The sequence below is a fragment of the Aythya ferina genome (assembly GCF_964211825.1).
Source record: "Aythya ferina genome assembly, chromosome: 5".
Classification (NCBI taxonomy): Eukaryota; Metazoa; Chordata; class Aves; order Anseriformes; family Anatidae; genus Aythya; species Aythya ferina.
Genome location: NC_140301.1, coordinates 48,804,932 through 48,821,993, shown reverse-complemented (window position 1 = coordinate 48,821,993; position 17,062 = coordinate 48,804,932). Strand labels below are relative to the sequence as shown.

At 37.4% G+C, this 17,062-nt stretch overlaps 1 protein-coding gene across 3 annotated transcripts; it reads left to right on the top strand.

The window, feature by feature from the left end:
• The first annotated feature begins 135 nt into the window (after positions 1-135).
• On the top strand, positions 136-15,168 carry ATXN3 (ataxin 3). Of its 3 annotated transcripts, none has more exons than XM_084522777.1 (11): positions 136-355; positions 3,839-4,003; positions 4,538-4,582; positions 5,902-5,987; positions 6,429-6,495; positions 8,833-8,920; positions 9,172-9,304; positions 10,649-10,824; positions 11,264-11,387; positions 12,140-12,228; positions 12,823-15,168. In XM_084522777.1, exons 1-11 carry the CDS (start codon positions 332-334, stop codon positions 12,915-12,917), a joined length of 1,092 nt encoding a protein of 363 aa, XP_084378903.1. In that variant the 5' UTR covers positions 136-331; the 3' UTR covers positions 12,918-15,168. The 3 variants fall into 3 exon arrangements, with proteins under 3 accessions (XP_084378903.1, XP_084378904.1, XP_084378902.1); XM_084522778.1 differs by lacking the exon at positions 136-355 and adding an exon at positions 465-816; XM_084522776.1 differs by lacking the exon at positions 136-355 and adding an exon at positions 859-1,321.
• The last annotated feature ends 1,894 nt before the right edge of the window (positions 15,169-17,062 follow it).

Here is a 17,062-nt window from a genome sequence, read left to right as displayed (position 1 = left end):
TGTGTTTTGGAGGTGTTGTTTTTTTTTTTGAACATGCAGGACTTTCCTTCCCCGTGGCCGCCCAGGCAGGCTGGGCGGAGCGCCGAGGGAGCTGCCCCCGCTGCGCTGTTTCTAACCCGCGCCCCGCGCAGCACTCAGGCCTGACTGAGTAGGAAGAGCCGAGGGCGTCCCTCGGCCGGGAGCCCGGCGTTAATTAGCCAGGCGTTAATTAACCAGGCGTTAATCAGCGCACGCCCCCCTCCCGGCCGGCAGGGGGCCCGCGCGGCGCCCGGCGAGGCGAGCTTTGGTTGGCTGCGGGGGGCACGGGAGGCGGCGGCCGTTGGCAGTAAACATGGAGGCGATCTTCCACGAGCGGGTGAGCGGGCGCCTGGGGGGGCTCCGACGGCGGGGGGCAGCCGGCCGGGCCGGGGGTGCCCTCCCTGAGGAGCCGGGGTGGGGCGGCGGCCGGGCCTCGCCTCACCGCGCTGCCTCCGGGTCCCCCCCATAGTCCTGGGGCGGGCTGAGGGTGTCCCCCCGGCAGGGCAGCGCGGAGCTGCGGCTTCTCCTCCTCCTCCTCCTCCTCCTCCTCCTCTTCCTCCTCCGCGGTGCCCCGTGGGGAAGGGAGCCGCCGCCAGGGCCGGCCCTCAGCGGCTCCTCGCCCCCCTACACATCTCGGGGGCTTCAGGAGCAGGCCTGGGGTGCGCTCAGGTGCACGCCGCTGTGCCTTGAAGAGAGGCTCCAGTGTAGACGAGCAGGACGGTTTGGGGTTGCTTGGTTGCTTCTCGGCTGAACCTGCCTCGGTTTGGGTTGTGTAATGAGCGAGGAAATGGAGCGCTGGTAAGGAAATCCTACTGCTGGGCTCCTGGGTGCCAGGCAGCTTCCTGTTTTGGAGGACGCGCTTCTGGAAGCTACCGTGAACTAGCAGTGTTCCTAAATGCCAGCTGTCTGTGCCTCAGTGTGAAACTTAGCTGTTTTTCATGTAATTTATTCACGCTTCCATTGTCTTAAGGGAAGCACTAGTCTCTGTATACTGTTCTTACGGATACTTGTTGGCTTACTTAATGAATAAAGTAAGCCAGCTTCACAACTTCTAAAATTTCTTTCCTGAAATCAGCAGAACCTGAAGAGTGTTCTTCCAGGCTGGGTTTGGGTAGCCAGGCACTGTCATGTTAAACAGCTGCTGTTCAGGGGCTCAGTGTTGGATTTCAGCTGTTACACCCTGTGCTACAGTGACCTTGAGTCCCAGTCGAGGTTTGACAACGAGTTGAAAAACAAGCGCACCTTCCTTTTGTCTTGCCTCGCCTGCTGCATGAGGAAACGGGAACTGAAACTTCAAGTTCTTGCAAGTAAAATTTCTTTGTAGTTTTGGAATTAAAACCTGCTGAAATCAAAGTGATGGAGCATGCTAGGTTCCAAGTTATAAACTAGTTGTCATTTATAGCTGCTGCTGGGTTTGGTTGTGGGTTTTCTGGGTGTTTTTATCTCATGTGAATGTGGAATGTAAGTGGTTATTAGTAAGTTGGTTATGCAGTTCCTAAAGTGCCCGTGTGCCTGTTTTAAATTAGACTACCAAATGCGTATATTTGTTGTTGTCATAGGGAAGCCTTACCGGAACCTTTGCCTTGTTTCTTAGGGGGTATTTTTTTTCCCATCAAGCACACAATTTCATGTCCTGTCAAAACACTTAAAATGCTGAATGTATACACACACCACTTGAATTTGCACACTAAAAATATTTCAATTTAAAAAAAAAGGATGAGCAAATATGGTGTTGATAAAGGAAATTGATACACTTTCAACTAAACAAAGACCTAAGCAATGTGGCACTTGTAACAGGGAAGTTGCATTTGCAAAAATGTAGGATTAGTCTGGATTTAAGGAGTTCTCAGTGTAAAAGTTGGCCCTTTCTTTGATAGCATTCAAATAGTTGAAAACGCTGAAAGCAGGACAGCAGTTTGTATCAGGGTAGGTTTCAACAGGAGGATTTCAGTTTGTGGAAGGATACAGAATTCTCTGCGCAAAAATAATGAAAGTAACATCTCTTAGAAACTCTAAGATTAGTTTTCTCTTCTGCACTTATAGTTCATCCAGGTTGTATATACAGAAATTGTTTAGTTTTAAGGTAGAACTTCTTCTGTACAAGTACAGCAAGGCCCTTTCAGTGACGCTGTGTTTTAAGACTGCAATAAAACTCCATTTCAAAGGTATTCTATTACTGATTTCTTTCTAATGATTTCGTACAGCTCTGGTGAAGAAGCCTGTGATTCTTGAGCAGGTTCCCCAGCTTTAGTTGTATCACATGGCCAGCAGCAGGGATGTGGTCCAAATAGGACCGGAACTTCTGTGTCTTGAGTTACTTCTTATGGGGAGAAGATGAGCTGGAGGAGAGCTGCAGAGGATGACGCTTCTAAATTGCATTGTACCCTGGCCGTAGAGCTGCTCCAGCTTTAACTCACTGATCGATTGAGTGATGGTTTTGTAATCAGGAATAAAGGGAACTTCTGAGGTTCCTGCTGTAAGGGAGACCATGAGAGATTCATGCGTGTGACTTTTATGTTGCTTTCGTGGCTGTTTAAAGAGTATTCCTCCAAGGCAGGCTCTTGTCTTCTTAGTTTCTGGGTTTGGCAGGGCGGGGGGCTGGTTTTCATTCTGTGAATTGTTTTTGTTGTTGTGTTTTTTTTTTTTAATGCACGTTCTTAATATAAATAAAACTGAGCATTGATTAAAAAAAGAGTAAAGATGCGTTTTAAAACTGATGTTAATCTTGTCTTGCTCTCACAGTTTATTTCTTAGAGAAAGATTGCTTTTGATGGGAAACCATAATTTCTCTCTTAACAAGACAGTATTTTATCTGCACATATGAAATGGTAGAGCCTAACATGCAGTCATTCAGATTTGGTTTTAATCTGTGCAACAAAATGATGACTGTTGATAACTTATTTATTTTTAACTTGGGTTGACAGTCTAAAAATTCTGTATTTTTGCAATCTCCAGTATGCTGGATGTGTAACAAAGTATCTAAAGTGTTTTGTGTTTAAATAGTTTATCCAAAAAATATTTTCAGTGTTGAATGTGCTAAATTCATTTTTTTTTTCTTGCTGTCTCATCATTGTCAGCAAGATTTTACAGCTAGTAGGTATGTACTAGTTTCTCTTACCTAGTTTCTCTTCGTAAATTTCATGTGGAAAATGAGATTTCCTACCCTTCCAGCACCTTATCACTTTCAGAGCAATAAAGGAGTTAGTTGCAACCTGAACTGAATGAGTAACCTGAAAGGAAGGAAACAAATTCTGTAGATGTATACTTTTTAATCTCTTTGAAGTCTTAATGGTCTGAGTTTCTTTAACCACATGTGGAGAGCAGATTGCTGATAGCTGCACCTGGTGCACAGGAAAGTTTAACAAAGAGCAAGAGTTTCCGTTGCTGAGAATATTTGTTAATGGGAATTAGAGAGGAGGAACAAAAAAGCTTCCTCTTTTCATATGGTGATGGTTTAGAAGAGGGCAGAATCCATTATCCTGCTGGTTGAAAAGTACTTGTGTGATTTGGTCAGGCCATAGGCAATTTTATAAAAGTGTTTTAAAAGTGTTTTCCAAAACACTTTTCCTAGAAGAAAATAAATTTGAAGTAAATACAGTAGTGGGTTTACCCTGTTGTATATGTGTGGGGTGGGGATTGGGGTTGTATTCTACAGGTTGCACTATAATACATCTTAAGAAAACGTGGGGGGGGGGGGGGGAGTGGAGGAAAAGTTTGCCAGAATTAAATTGAATGTTTGTTTGTTTGTTTGTTTTTTTCAGAGCAAAACATTAACATGTTTTTGTCATTGCTTTGGTGTTTCTTTCTTTTCCAATGTTAGCAAGAAGGCTCATTGTGTGCTCAGCACTGCCTGAATAATTTGCTACAAGGAGAGTATTTTAGCCCTGTTGAGTTATCTTCCATTGCGCAGCAGTTGGATGAGGAAGAGAGAATGAGAATGGCAGAAGGAGGAGTGTCTAGTGAAGAATATCGAACATTTTTACAGGTAAAATTTTTGTAATTTGAGGTTTGACATTTGCCTGACATCTAATATTGTGTAGCACAGGCTTGCTATTTTTTGTGGTTATAGAAGGTTCGTTTCTTTTGCTAATGTTTCTTAAGTTTATAGATATTTCCATTCAAGTATTTCAGATTTGTCATTTTTAAATGTTACTAGTATAGCTTCACAGTAATCCTTTTAAAAAAAGGGGGGGGGAGGGGGAGCTATATTATCATCATCTTACAGGTAGGAAGGTCAGGCATGGCAAGGACAAGAATTTTGCCTTATGGTTTTGTAAACTAGTGGCAGGGAGGGGAATGATTTTCCATGCCTGTCTGTCCTTTAAGCACTAAGCATTTCTAATTTAAATGTTTGAGGTTTTAATTAATAATTATGTTTGGGTATTGTAATCAGTCTTACTGAGTAGGAAATAATTAGTTTACGTATTTGCAGTTATTTATTCTTGAAGTTGAATTCTTTCTGACCTTTTATTCTTACACCACATTTCTCTTTTCTCCCTCCCAATCTCACGCTGAGCAGCAGCCTTCTGTAAATATGGATGACAGTGGATTCTTCTCAATTCAAGTAAGTGTTGTTCTATATTGCATGATTTTTTTCTTCATATGCAATATATGTGATTTTGCACATGACAGTGGTTACAGGGTTATCGCAGTGATCTGCAGATTGGAAGAAGCTAAAGTACCTCCATTTCTATTTTTACAGCGCTCTACAGCCAAAGTAGAAATGAAGTTTTATGTTTTGTTTTAAGGAGTGTAATGGACAAGTAAGTAATAGGAAATACTTAAACCAGAACACCAAAAAAGGTGTTGAACACTGAACTGGGGCTTGTTTCTGGAATTAAGCTGTTAGCTAAGCTTTGCACCTTTGGCTGTCTCAATAGCTTTGAGAGGTGCTTGTCAGTGTTCCAGAATCCCCTGAGAGCAGAGCCTCTGTCTTATTTTCTGATGTAGGGCAGGACTGTATTTCTACTCTGTGAAAAATGATGAACAGTTTAGCATTTCTTGTATTCTTGATTGTGTTACTGCAGTACTGATGCTGGAAAAAACACTCCCATATATTCTACCTTTTTTTATCCTCTCATTGCTTTGCTCACTTGCTATGTAACTGGCTGACTGAAAGGAAGGTTAATTGTTGATAAAAAATTTCTTACAGCATTACCACAAGTAGCCTTAAAGAGCTCTTGTAAAAGAGTTCAGTTAATTTTTATTTTCAAATCTGCTGATTACCTTTCAAAATGACTTTGAAATAATCTAAAATATTAAGGAAATACCAATTTTGATGTGTTAAGATACGGGAAAAGCTTATAAGCTATACCAATGCCCAGGATTTTGTTATATTTCTGTTCATTTCCCATATAGTAAAAAGAAAGTTTAAAGTCTTCAGATTGATCAGAAAGCTTTGATAGACAGCTCTTTAAAATAAATTGGGATAGTCAACCTAAAAACACTAGCAGTAACCCTGTGGTAATGAGCCTGAGTTGGTGCTGTGACCTTCCAGTGACGCAAATTTCAAATTATTACTGTGGAGAAAGATGACGTTGCACTGAGCAGAGAGGGAGGGCAGAGCAGTCCATTGAGAGCAAAGAGATGATGATATTAGTGTTTGTGGGAGTTGAAATTACAGCTTTGACTGGGGGAGTAAGTTTATTAACATGTCTTAGTTAAATCATAGCTTTGTTACTCCCTCTATGGTAGGCGTGTTATATTAGCATGTAAATTCGTGACAGTTGCATTTTGAATAATGTGATTCCTAGTTTTCCCAGCAATGTTTTGAAATCAAAACTTTGAGGAAAAATACAAGTGTTGATAGTGGCTAAAATGTTTGCAGTTGCTCAAATTAGATTTGATTGGTTTAACTCATTAAGAAGTGTTGTTTTTTGACAGGTCATAAGCAATGCCTTGAAAGTTTGGGGTTTAGAACTAATCCTCTTCAACAGCCCAGAGTATCAGAGGCTTGGGATCGATCCTATGTAAGACTCTTTTATTATTGTTTTTAGCACCCTGCTTTCATTTTATGGAAAAATACTGACAATCAGTGATTTAGTTCTGTGTCTTTAAAGTCACTGTTTCAAGCTCTGTTGCATCCTGATGTTTATTTTTTTTTATACTCTGCCTTTTATATTTTTTTTCTTTCGGTGGTGTGTATTAGCACCTCACCTGTGTGCCTTTATGACATCTTAGTATCTGTGGCATCACGGGTATGAGATTTCAGTAATATGGATGCGATAAAAAGGACAACTTTCTAAGTATTGTAAGTTACAAAAGCAGTATGAGTATTCTGTAACGTCAGCAGTTGTATTACTGAAATTTTGTTATGCAAGTTAAAATTAGTGGTAGCAAAAAACTTAAACATTAATATGCACTCCAGTATTATTTAATTTTATCTATACCTTTTGTTTTTCTTTTTACAGAAATGAAAAATCATTTATTTGTAATTATAAGGAACACTGGTTTACAGTTCGAAAGTTAGGAAAACAGGTGACACTGTCTTTTTTTTTTTATTTAAAAATTGACTTCATAGTGGGGGTGGAAAAAACGGTTGCAAATAGACCATGTGTTGGCCTTTTGCAGGTTTTTGCTGCAGTTTGCTTTAATAGTAGTAATAAAAAAATGACTTTAGTAATTGTTTGTTATATCACAAATATGCCAGGCAGCTTTTCATGAATGTTAGCCTAGGGAAAGATCCTAGGATCTATTCCCCAGTGAACCTGTCCTATAGGAAGTTGCTGCTGAGGCAGAGTCTATGTGACCTCTCAAGTTCTTTTCTTGCTTTTCTGCATGAAGAATAGCAGAAAAATGTTTGTATGGAAGAGGGGGAAGTCTTTTATAAAGATTAGGATTCCTATAAAATGCAAGTTTATTTAATGGACTGCATTATTGACATTGTAAAAATGAGTTGCCAGTAGCCTGTGTGTTTAAATGGACAATAGATGGAAGTAAAAGTTCAAAGTTCTGCTGTATTCATGAATATTTATAATCCTTAGTATTTAAGGGTATCCAAAGGATAAGGTTGGGGAAAATAGAATCATAGCTTTTCACTGTTTTTGAAAACTATCTGAAGCAGTAGTATGATAAGCAGGAAATAACTATTAAAGACAAGGGGTGGCCAAACTCCTGCACGGTACATACGTCATAACTCAAGTCATGTGCAGGTCTCTTGTAACACCAATACAGTCGTTCTTCCAGTAGCCAGTTAAGCTTTTGGATAAGCTTCTGCACAACATAAATTAGTAGGTTTGGTATGGTAGGTTTTGTTGTTTTTGTCATAAGCTGTTTGTGAAGTAAGCTCTTAAATTCTAACATAGTGGGTGGGAGTCACTTTGCCAATTTGGTTTTCTAAGTGCTGGCTACATATGTTGTCATACAGTTTAAAAGAAATGCAATTATTCCTGTGAGTAAGCAAACTACTGTTCTGGTTTAGTTGTAAATTATAGCTGATATTGTTTAAAGGCATTTCTTGTGTATTTGAAATTGAAAAGGCTGAGTGGTCCCTCAAAGCTATGGTGCTCCCTGGTATAAATACAACCACATCAGCTGGAACATTTTTGATACCATTCTAGCTTAAAAGTTCTTGAGTTGGAGGAGGGGTGTATTTTGCTTGTACGTGCGGCTTGTAGCTACACAAAGCAATGAGCTACACTAGGTTCTGTTATCTAGAGTGATGAGAAAGGATATGTGTGATGAAAAGATAGACTTAGGGCTTTGACCTACTTCTTTTCTGTTGTAGTAAAACCAAAATTAGTTCACTAGACCATTCTCCTCCATACTCTGTTAAGAGTTTGTCAGTAATCTGTCTGTCATATATGTTTACATAACCTTTCAATCCTTTCCCCACTCCTACACTGGTGATGTGTTTTTTTTCACCTTTCTCCAGTGGGAAGGGGGCTTTTTGACTGAGAAGTCAAGTGATTCGATGACAGAAGGGTAGATACTCACCTGGAACAGAGGTGACTTACAGTATGGGCCTGACTGCAAATGTATGAGCGCATATATAGAAGTTTAGGTAGACAAATGCCTTTTTTTTGAGAATGGAGATAGAATTCTTTTGCTGTCTGAAATGGTGCTCTCTGGTTCAAGTTGAATAATATTGAATGGGTGTGGTATAAAAAAGTTCTTCAAATTGATAGTAATATATATGGGATTTTAAAGATAGAATATTTTACCATACCTATTGAATATATTTGTCCCTAGTGGAAGTGTTATTACCAACTAATTGTCTGCAGGGAACTGGAAATACCTGTGTATATTTTTGGTGTCCACTACTGTAATATTGTTATATTATTCATGTATTATGTTTGAGTTCACTTAATTTTTAAATTTAAAAATTATCCAAGTGTAAACCATAGTTTTCAAAGACATCATGTTTAGTTAATGTAACGGAAAGAGTTCAGTTTGCTTCCTGTACCTACTAATGCATTAAGATAGAGTATTAATTTATGAAAAATTTCTTCCTTCATCAATCTCTTAACAGTTTTAAAACTAGGATTATGGAGTATTTAAGATTTGTCTGATTTATGATTCCTCTACTGTTAGATTTAGATTTTTGTTTTGATGTGTTCCCTGGTACTAGTGTTGAGTAATGGGAGAGAACATGCAATAATTTCCATGCTACAGATCTCCTGTTAGCTGAAGAGTATTTGAAGGGAGACTTCTAGCAGTATAGGTATTGTGCTTCAAAAGATTTTTTAATTTGATTTATTTTACTAGACTGAGTTGGATATTCCATCGTAGAAAATGACCACATTGTACAGAAATGGATTACAGAGTAATCTTTATACTAATTTGTTCTCTCAAACCTTTTTTTCTTAATTACAGTGGTTTAACTTGAACTCTCTCTTGATGGGTCCAGAACTAATATCAGATACATATCTTGCACTTTTCTTGGCTCAATTACAACAAGAAGGTAATAGTAACTTGCAGATGTTACATTTCACTAATTAAAAGTAGGTAATAATCGTTATTTATTAGAAATTAATGAGTTCAGTTAACTACTCTTAGTTTTGTTACTGAAATAGTGCAATAACCCAAGTCCTTATAATGAAAGGTAGAGCCTTACATTTTAATAAATTGCACATTGTATTCTGTATAAATGTGCATTTTAGAGTACTTACTTGTACACCTTAATGCTGTAGACTTACAATTTATTTTTTTCAGGTTATTCCATATTTGTAGTAAAAGGTGACCTGCCAGACTGTGAGGCTGATCAGCTCTTGCAGATGATTCGGGTACAGCAGGTGCAGAGACCAAAACTAATTGGGGAAGAGACAGCACAGTCAAGAGAACAGAGGTAAGGTAAACAGATTTCATTTTAATAATGTGCAGTGTGATTTGTTTCTATGATAAATGTCTACATGGAGACAACCCTCTTAAGATGTAATTAGAAGTACCTTTAGTTCAATGTTTTCTGCTATTGCACACTATGAAACCAAATTAGTGGAGTAACTAATAGTGCATTTTTAAGTGTGCAATAAATACCATAATTTGTTTTCTTTTTTTTTTTTCCTTTGTTACACAGTCTAGAAGTCTTCTAGAAGATAGCAGTGATTGTCATGAACTCTCCCATGTAAAAAGAGGCTAAAACCAAAATGCTTCTGCAGGTGATATGAATAGATAAGAGCAGATTACCCTTAGAAGTTGTATGTGACTGGTCCTTGGATGTCCAAAGCCAGGTTGGATGGGGCTTTGAGCAGCCTGACCTAGTGGAAGATGTCCCTGCCCATGGCAGGGGGTTGGAACTAGATGATCTTTTAGGTCCCTTCCAGTTCATACGTTTCTGTGATGATTATGATTTTTCCCACTATAGTAGAATAGGTTAGCCAACCTTACCAAACTATCGTTAATGGTAATTGATCTGCAATTAAGATTGTATTCTATCATTAGTAGAAAAGGACAATATTCCCATAAATACATTCCACATCATATAAATAATAATACAACATTCCTGTCAGGAATAATTTACCTGTAAATGTTGTGGTGTGCTACTCTGTTGTGATAAATACTGCTAATGTAAAACCTCAAGAGCACATTATGTACTACTTAAAATAATTTTATCCCATTTTCATTGTGAATAAATTGCATACTGATTTCCAAAAAAAAACAATAAGGCTGTCTTCAAAGGAGTGAGTTCATTATTATTTCTTCCACTTCATAGGGGTAATTTATAGTGTTGTGAATTGATGGAATAAAAACAGTAAACTACTTGGCAGTTATGTGAAAAGTATGTATAGCCTACAGAGGATCTTTGACTGTAGTGTAGTCATTAAAGATTCCTTAGGAAGAGACCACATGCACTATTATCTGCTGGTGTAGCTATCTTACTAGCAGTGGGTTCAAATAAAAATATTACTGGCTTTTATAGCACTACTACTTCTGAACTTTTTCCTATTAAGCAGATTCTCATCAACATATGCACATAGGTTCAGGGTTTCAGTATTTTCATTTTACAGCTGAAGGCTATGATTGCAATTTTTCATGTTTTGTATAGAACTGAGAAAATATTTGTATAATATATTAGCACAATAGATTTTTTTGCCAAAGTTTAAAAATAAGTAGCTAAATCAGCACAAAATATTTACTTTAAATGTCAAAGTATGATTACTATCTGAATGCCTTAAATGTATTGACTTGACAGGCTACCCAGAAGTGATGTGGACCAAGCAATAGAAGTTAACCATCCTTTTGATGGAACAAGCATGTTAGACGAAGATGAGGAGAATTTTCAAAGAGCCCTGGCTCTAAGTAGGCAGGAAATTGATATGGAAGATGAAGAAGCTGATCTTCGTAGAGCCATTCAACTCAGCATGCAAGGTGCAGTGCTCATTTAAATTTGGCTTAGCGTTCATGTTGCTTATGCTTTAGCAGCTACTGGAATCACTTTCAGCCACTCTTTCAATATGCTTCAGGCTCTCTGAATAGACTGGCTTTGAGGCCTGGAAGGATAATCCAGGCTTTCTTGTAGCATCTTGCTTCCTGCTTTTTGAAAAGTTGCAACTTTCATGTTAGCATTGATCATTAGGAGGCGAGAACAAATTGGCAAAGGGTGGTAGGATTAAAGGAAAACAGTCCTAAGGAGAGAGTATGGCAGTGAAGTTAGCTTAGGTGCTTATTTCACTAACAAGTCACTTTGAGGAGGGTGGGGCGTGTGGTTTTTCTTTTTTTTGGGGGGAGGGGGCTTTTTTTTTAAGGTATGCTTTTTGCAAACTTCATTTTGCTGTAACTAATAGGATATGTCTTGTTCTGATTTTAGGTTGTCGTCGAAGTGAGTGCTTGAACTCGTTATCAACAAATGTTCCTCAGTTACCACACACCAGTCAGACAGACTCCCTTTCTTCAGAAGAACTGCGAAGGAGAAGACAAGCATATTTTGAAAAGTAAAGTAGCTGATAGAAAACTAAAACTGCATTTGGGAAGTAAATGTCTTATTGTTCAGTGCTTTTGGGCTGTGGGTGGGTTTCTGACTGAGGTCCAGCTTAACTTTTGTCTCTTAACAGGCTTTCATAGCATACCAGAATTTTGCTCTTCCAAGATGGTTCCTATAAAGAAATTAAACCTGTAAATAGAGCAACTATTAGGAGTGCAATATCAATCTTGAGAAGGGAAGCAAATAAATGCATTACAGTATTTCCACATGAAATCCTGTAGATAACTTTTGTAGTCATTTTCTTGAAGAAAAATATTCTTGCTCTAAGACTACTTCTGGTAGTGATGTCTCTACTGAGTGTCACATAGAAGTCATCTAGATGGTGCTTCGCTTTTGTGTTCTTAATACATTATTGTGGTATTGTCATAGCTTTTCCTTGTCTCTATTTCCTGGTGATGAAGGAAATTAAGACCAGGAAGAAATGCTACGGATAAGAGAAGTTAGATTTTGCATGAGAGGATAAAGCACAAATTCTAGTAAAAGTGCAGTTTAGAATATAATGTTGCGAGAACAGAAGCCTGAAGGCTAGCAGGGGGAAACAATTTAAGAGATTTTAAGTATGGGTGTGTTATCCAACCAAACAGCAGCTTATACTACTTATGCTTCTCATTCTTGGCCTTCCTTACAATGAGATGTAGGATTCAGGATTCATACTGTCAAGTCTGATATTAACTTTTTCTTATAAATTTATAATTATTTCAGGCAGCAACAACAGCTGCCGCAGCAAGATCAGACCTTGAACATAGAAGATAAGCCAGCTATAAGCTCAAGCAATCTGGAAGCCGACCCAGGTATTGTTTTTTAAATGTATTTTCAACTCTGAAATTTTTATAAGTTATTTTTCACCTCTGTGTTATGCACTGCTTCCTAATTTTCCTTGCCTGCCTCTGCCTGCTTTCTCACCCCAGCAGCTGTTCAGACTACGCATCGCAGCTGTTACTCTTTTTTGGTGGTAAAGGAAAGGATCACTTTCTTTGAAAAGCCTACTCTGCTGTGAATGTCAATATCCTGTTTCAGAGTGAATTATCAGACAATGAGTTCTGGCTTTGCTTGTTGTTGCTTAGTTTGGCTGGGGCATAACTCAAGAAACTGTAATCTGTGGGATCTGTATGTAAGCTTTGTCGCTATTAAGTACTGGTGATCCAAAATTTGTGTGCATGATTCGATTCTAACTACTGTGCATGGAAACCTAAGTGTAAAATGTTCGATTATAGTTTTAATTAAATAGTTTTTAGAAAGAAAATTAAAAAAAAAAAACACACCACAATTTCTAGAGGGTGAGCGGAAACAGTAGGTATGAACAGAAGGAACAAAAAATCATCTAACTGCAGTTGAGAACTGTCTGTGTGCATTTCTTACAATTCATATGCATTTGTTTTCTTTAGGAGGTGATATGAGTGAAGAAGACATGCTTCAAGCAGCCATGAACATGTCTCTGGAATCTGTTAGAAACCACTTGAATACTGAAGAGAAAAAATGACATCACAATTTTCCCGTCTTCTATTGTCAAAACACTAAGTCTCCATTATAATCTTACTGTGTGGATGTTGCACGAGCAGGGTTCATTTCAGAGTTTTGGAAGCAGGAATGAAAGGAGGCTGGAGCTCAGAATTTAGAGGGAATCCACAAATATCAAAAAGTTTGCACTAATTTAGGAAACCGTAGCACTCCTGCTACAGAATATCTGTTGACAAGAGTAGCTTGTTAAAATTACTTAAACTACTCGTGTGGCTGACAGTAGATATGTAGCAGTTGGAACTTGCATTTAAAAAGCAAATTTAAATTGTTTTGAAGAGTTATCTAGAGAACAGAAAAGGGGACAAAAAAATGTCAGCTGATGTCCTTCAGTACCAATACTAAAATAGATAATAAATTGTGTTCATAAATTAGTAATTATAAGAAAACAATTGAGATGGGGAAAAAAATGTTTATCTTAGATAACTTGTCATTCAGAATGAGTCATAAACTTGTCAACTTTTTGGTCCTGCTGTCCACTTTTGAAATGACCCATTCTGCAGGAGAAACCTGAATCCATAAATCCATGCTTGGCAATTCAACAGAAAATCTCCAGTGTATTGTAGATTATAATGTTACTTCTGAATGTTCAGTGACTTGTGACCTTCTAACACTTTGTGGTTTTCCTTTCACTTCCAACTGTAGTTTTCAGATCCATGTTTAAAGTAGGCTTTTTGCTTTGCCATTTTGTCTTTTTGGCAGATACATTGCCATTACTTTTTTTAAGTAGCTTAGTTAGTTTTTCTTCTGCTCCTTCTGTTTATGCCACTTTTTGCTGTAAAAATATCATAATGGGTTAAACGGGTTTTCTCTTTTACCTCTCCTGGAGTTTTCCCTCTCTGAGCTCAACCCTTTCTTCTGGCCTTTCAGTATAAAAGAGCTGTTAACTGAGTCTAGGAGAAGGGAGATGGGGAACATTTGGGTGCCATAAAACTAGTGCCACACATCCAACGTGCGTTCCTGCAGTCTGAAGTGACCTCTGTGCAAGTAGCTCTTTTAAGAATGAATATTTATGTCTGTGTGGGTGTTCTTTCCAAAATATTTCTCGAGTGTCTGTCAGAATGTTGCAGCTTTTTCAGGAATGGCCTTTATTCATGCACCTTAAAATTTTTTTATCATGCTGTTTCTGATGCTGAGAAACTGGGGAGCAAAGGATGGGGGATAGTTTATTCTACTGGTTGTAACACATCTGCTTTGATACCCAGGGTGAGTGTGTAATAGGGTGACCAAACTTGACTTTCAACTTAGTGCAACAATTCAGATAAGTTTCGTTTTCCTAAATGGTGCTTGAAATACAAATTCTGTTTACATATAAATTATATGGAAGTGTTGTAGGTACAGTATGTAATCTGTATACCACTTAATGCATTAACAGTTAGCACAGGCATTTTAAGAATAATCTTTCGAAGATAAACCCCAAATTCTTTATCAAAATACTCTGATGTTATATCATTACACAATAGTAACAAAGTTAGTATGAACTGAATGGTAGTTAGATGGAAATTTACATTCAGCATCGAGTAGTACTGTACATGAAAGGGCTCTTACCTCTCGGTAAAGTTTTGTTTACAGCAATGGTTTCTTGATAGGTTAGAATATTAAACATGAATGGGCAGAATTCTGTTTTCTGTATGCTAAATTTCCAACCATAATGTCACCATAACCACTGGTATGTGTAAGATGTGGCTTTTGACATGAGACAGCAGTACTTTTTTAAAGTTGGTTTAAAGTTTTGCTTTTTAAGGAATCTTGTCATGCACGTAATCAATCTTTGTAATGTATTAAAGTAATACAGCCAAGTAATGGCTTTAAAATGTTACATGTATGCAAATGCCATTTTGAAATGCTATATTTTTCAGAATGTAGATTTGATTGAAATTTATATGAAACTGAAAACAGAAAAGGAGTCTGTAAAGCACTGAATTATTTCTTTGCTTGTTTGCAAATTATCCACAGCTTTACCTTTCCTTCCTTTGTTGTGCCATAAACTGATTCTGAAATAAGACTCTCCATTTAATAAGTAGGTGTAGGCTGGCAAAGCTTGTTAAGACGTACTTGATACCAGTTCTTGGAACTTGAGCCTTTTATCCTCTGTTGTAAGAATATCATAAATATTTCTGTAGCTATATGGTATAGCAGTCATATTAAAAAAAAAATAATAATAATGATACTCTAGGCCCCTTGAATTGTATTAACTGTAACCTGTGACAACTACATGTTTTTGTAATCACTAAAGCATGGAGGTTTGGATTTGAACTTTCATGTTACTTTGTAAGTTCCTTCACCTAAGTGTTCTAATATATGAGGAATATAAAGTAACAGTGCCTGAAAAGCACAAATCTGTGAGTCAGATTACAGGGCTAGCCATATTCCTTTCTGTGGAGAAACAGCATCACTGTACAAACAGTGGTCTGATGTTCAGAGGAATGTCAAGTTTGGTAAAGTTGGCACAGCTGCCTAGTCATGCAGTTAAGAGGTAATAATTTAAGCTGTGTGTTAATTGCACCAAAGGAGAAGACTAATGCTAATTCTTGACAGAGCATGTTTTATGACCCAGATCTAAAGTTCAAGTTGTGTGGACCTGCCAAGAAGCTGTCAATAAAAAAAAAAAAAAATCTGATCTCACTTTCATGGTGTTCATTCTTTTAATGATAAATATGTCTCAATATGTCCAAACTATGTTCATAAATACAATATTTACTAATTTAGAACCTATTCCTATTGAAGCTGAAAGATTGTTTCTCCCCATGTTGTAGCTTTAGGCCAAAGTCTTACTGTAAAAAAAAAAAAAAAAACAAAACAACAACAACAAAAAATTAATTTTGTAATTGTGATATGATATTCAAGGGAAATTCATACTTCATCAAACAGATGTTTACTGTTTTCCTCACAGTCCATCCAACATAATTTGTGGTTTTCTGCCTGTAGAAGTCAAAGGTGTAAGGGGGAATGAGTGATACTTGCCAGATACCTTCCACAATTAGTTCCATAATTCTGTAAACTGCTTTTGTGGTTTTGCAATGAAGGCAACACGAAAAAGCATTTTAATACAGTCATGCCTGAATACAGTTCTTGTTAGGCATGGTATTATATATATGTGAACTATATAAATTGTCACTTTTTTCTGGGCTTGGAACTAATCTGATATACCGCTGGCTTACTCTCCTCCTACGTTTGGGCTCTGTGCCATTTGAACATCTCCAACAAAACAAAAGTAGCAAGTTTAAATGTAATGTTCAGCTAGCATGTGCTTCTGATATTTTTTCATACTTCATTACTGTGTAGGCTTCACACTGCAAGGCATGTATAGATTTCTCAACTGGAGTACTACCAACACAAAGTTATTTCTCTGTGTTTTAATATCGGACTACTTCATTTATTATGGATTTATAAAATGGTGGGTGGTGGACTGTGCTTAAAATAACTTCTGCATAAACAAGCAGTATTATTTCCCTATCTCAGACAAGTATTGTTATTTACAAGCTGTTTTTTTTTTTTTTTTTTATTACAAAGCTGATAGGGCTCTTTTTTTTTTTTTTTTTTTTTAAATTAAAAAGTGTTGCACTTATTTGGAGAAGTCTTGAGATTTTTCAAGTATTTAGGAACTATTTCAAAGGAACTATTTCAAACATGCTGCTGAAAATGTACAAACAGGGGTCTTAGTGAGAAATATTATGGGGAAAGGAATTAGCACCAGAACTCGTATTTGTAAATATTATTGTTGCACAATTATTATCACCACGTGCTTTAAAGTTGGCTTTAAAAGATTCCAAAAAAAGAAGCCAAGAAAAGTACAAACTTTTTTTAGGGGCCTAGGCATAAAATGGTTGTTTATGTTACAAGCCAGTACTGTGCTATATTAAATAAGCTTAACTTCTAGGAAATCTTCATAGTTACTCATAAAACATTATTAAAAAAAAAAAAAAAACAAAAAAAACTCCAAGAGATAATCTATTCTCACCACATGCACATGATCAGTTCTTTGAGTTAAAACCATATTGATGGTCTTCATATTAATATATTTAAACTGTATAAACAGTCCAAATATTTAATTCTTTATATTCAAATGAGTAGTTCTCTTGTATCCAACTTCTTATCTTGAAAGCAAAG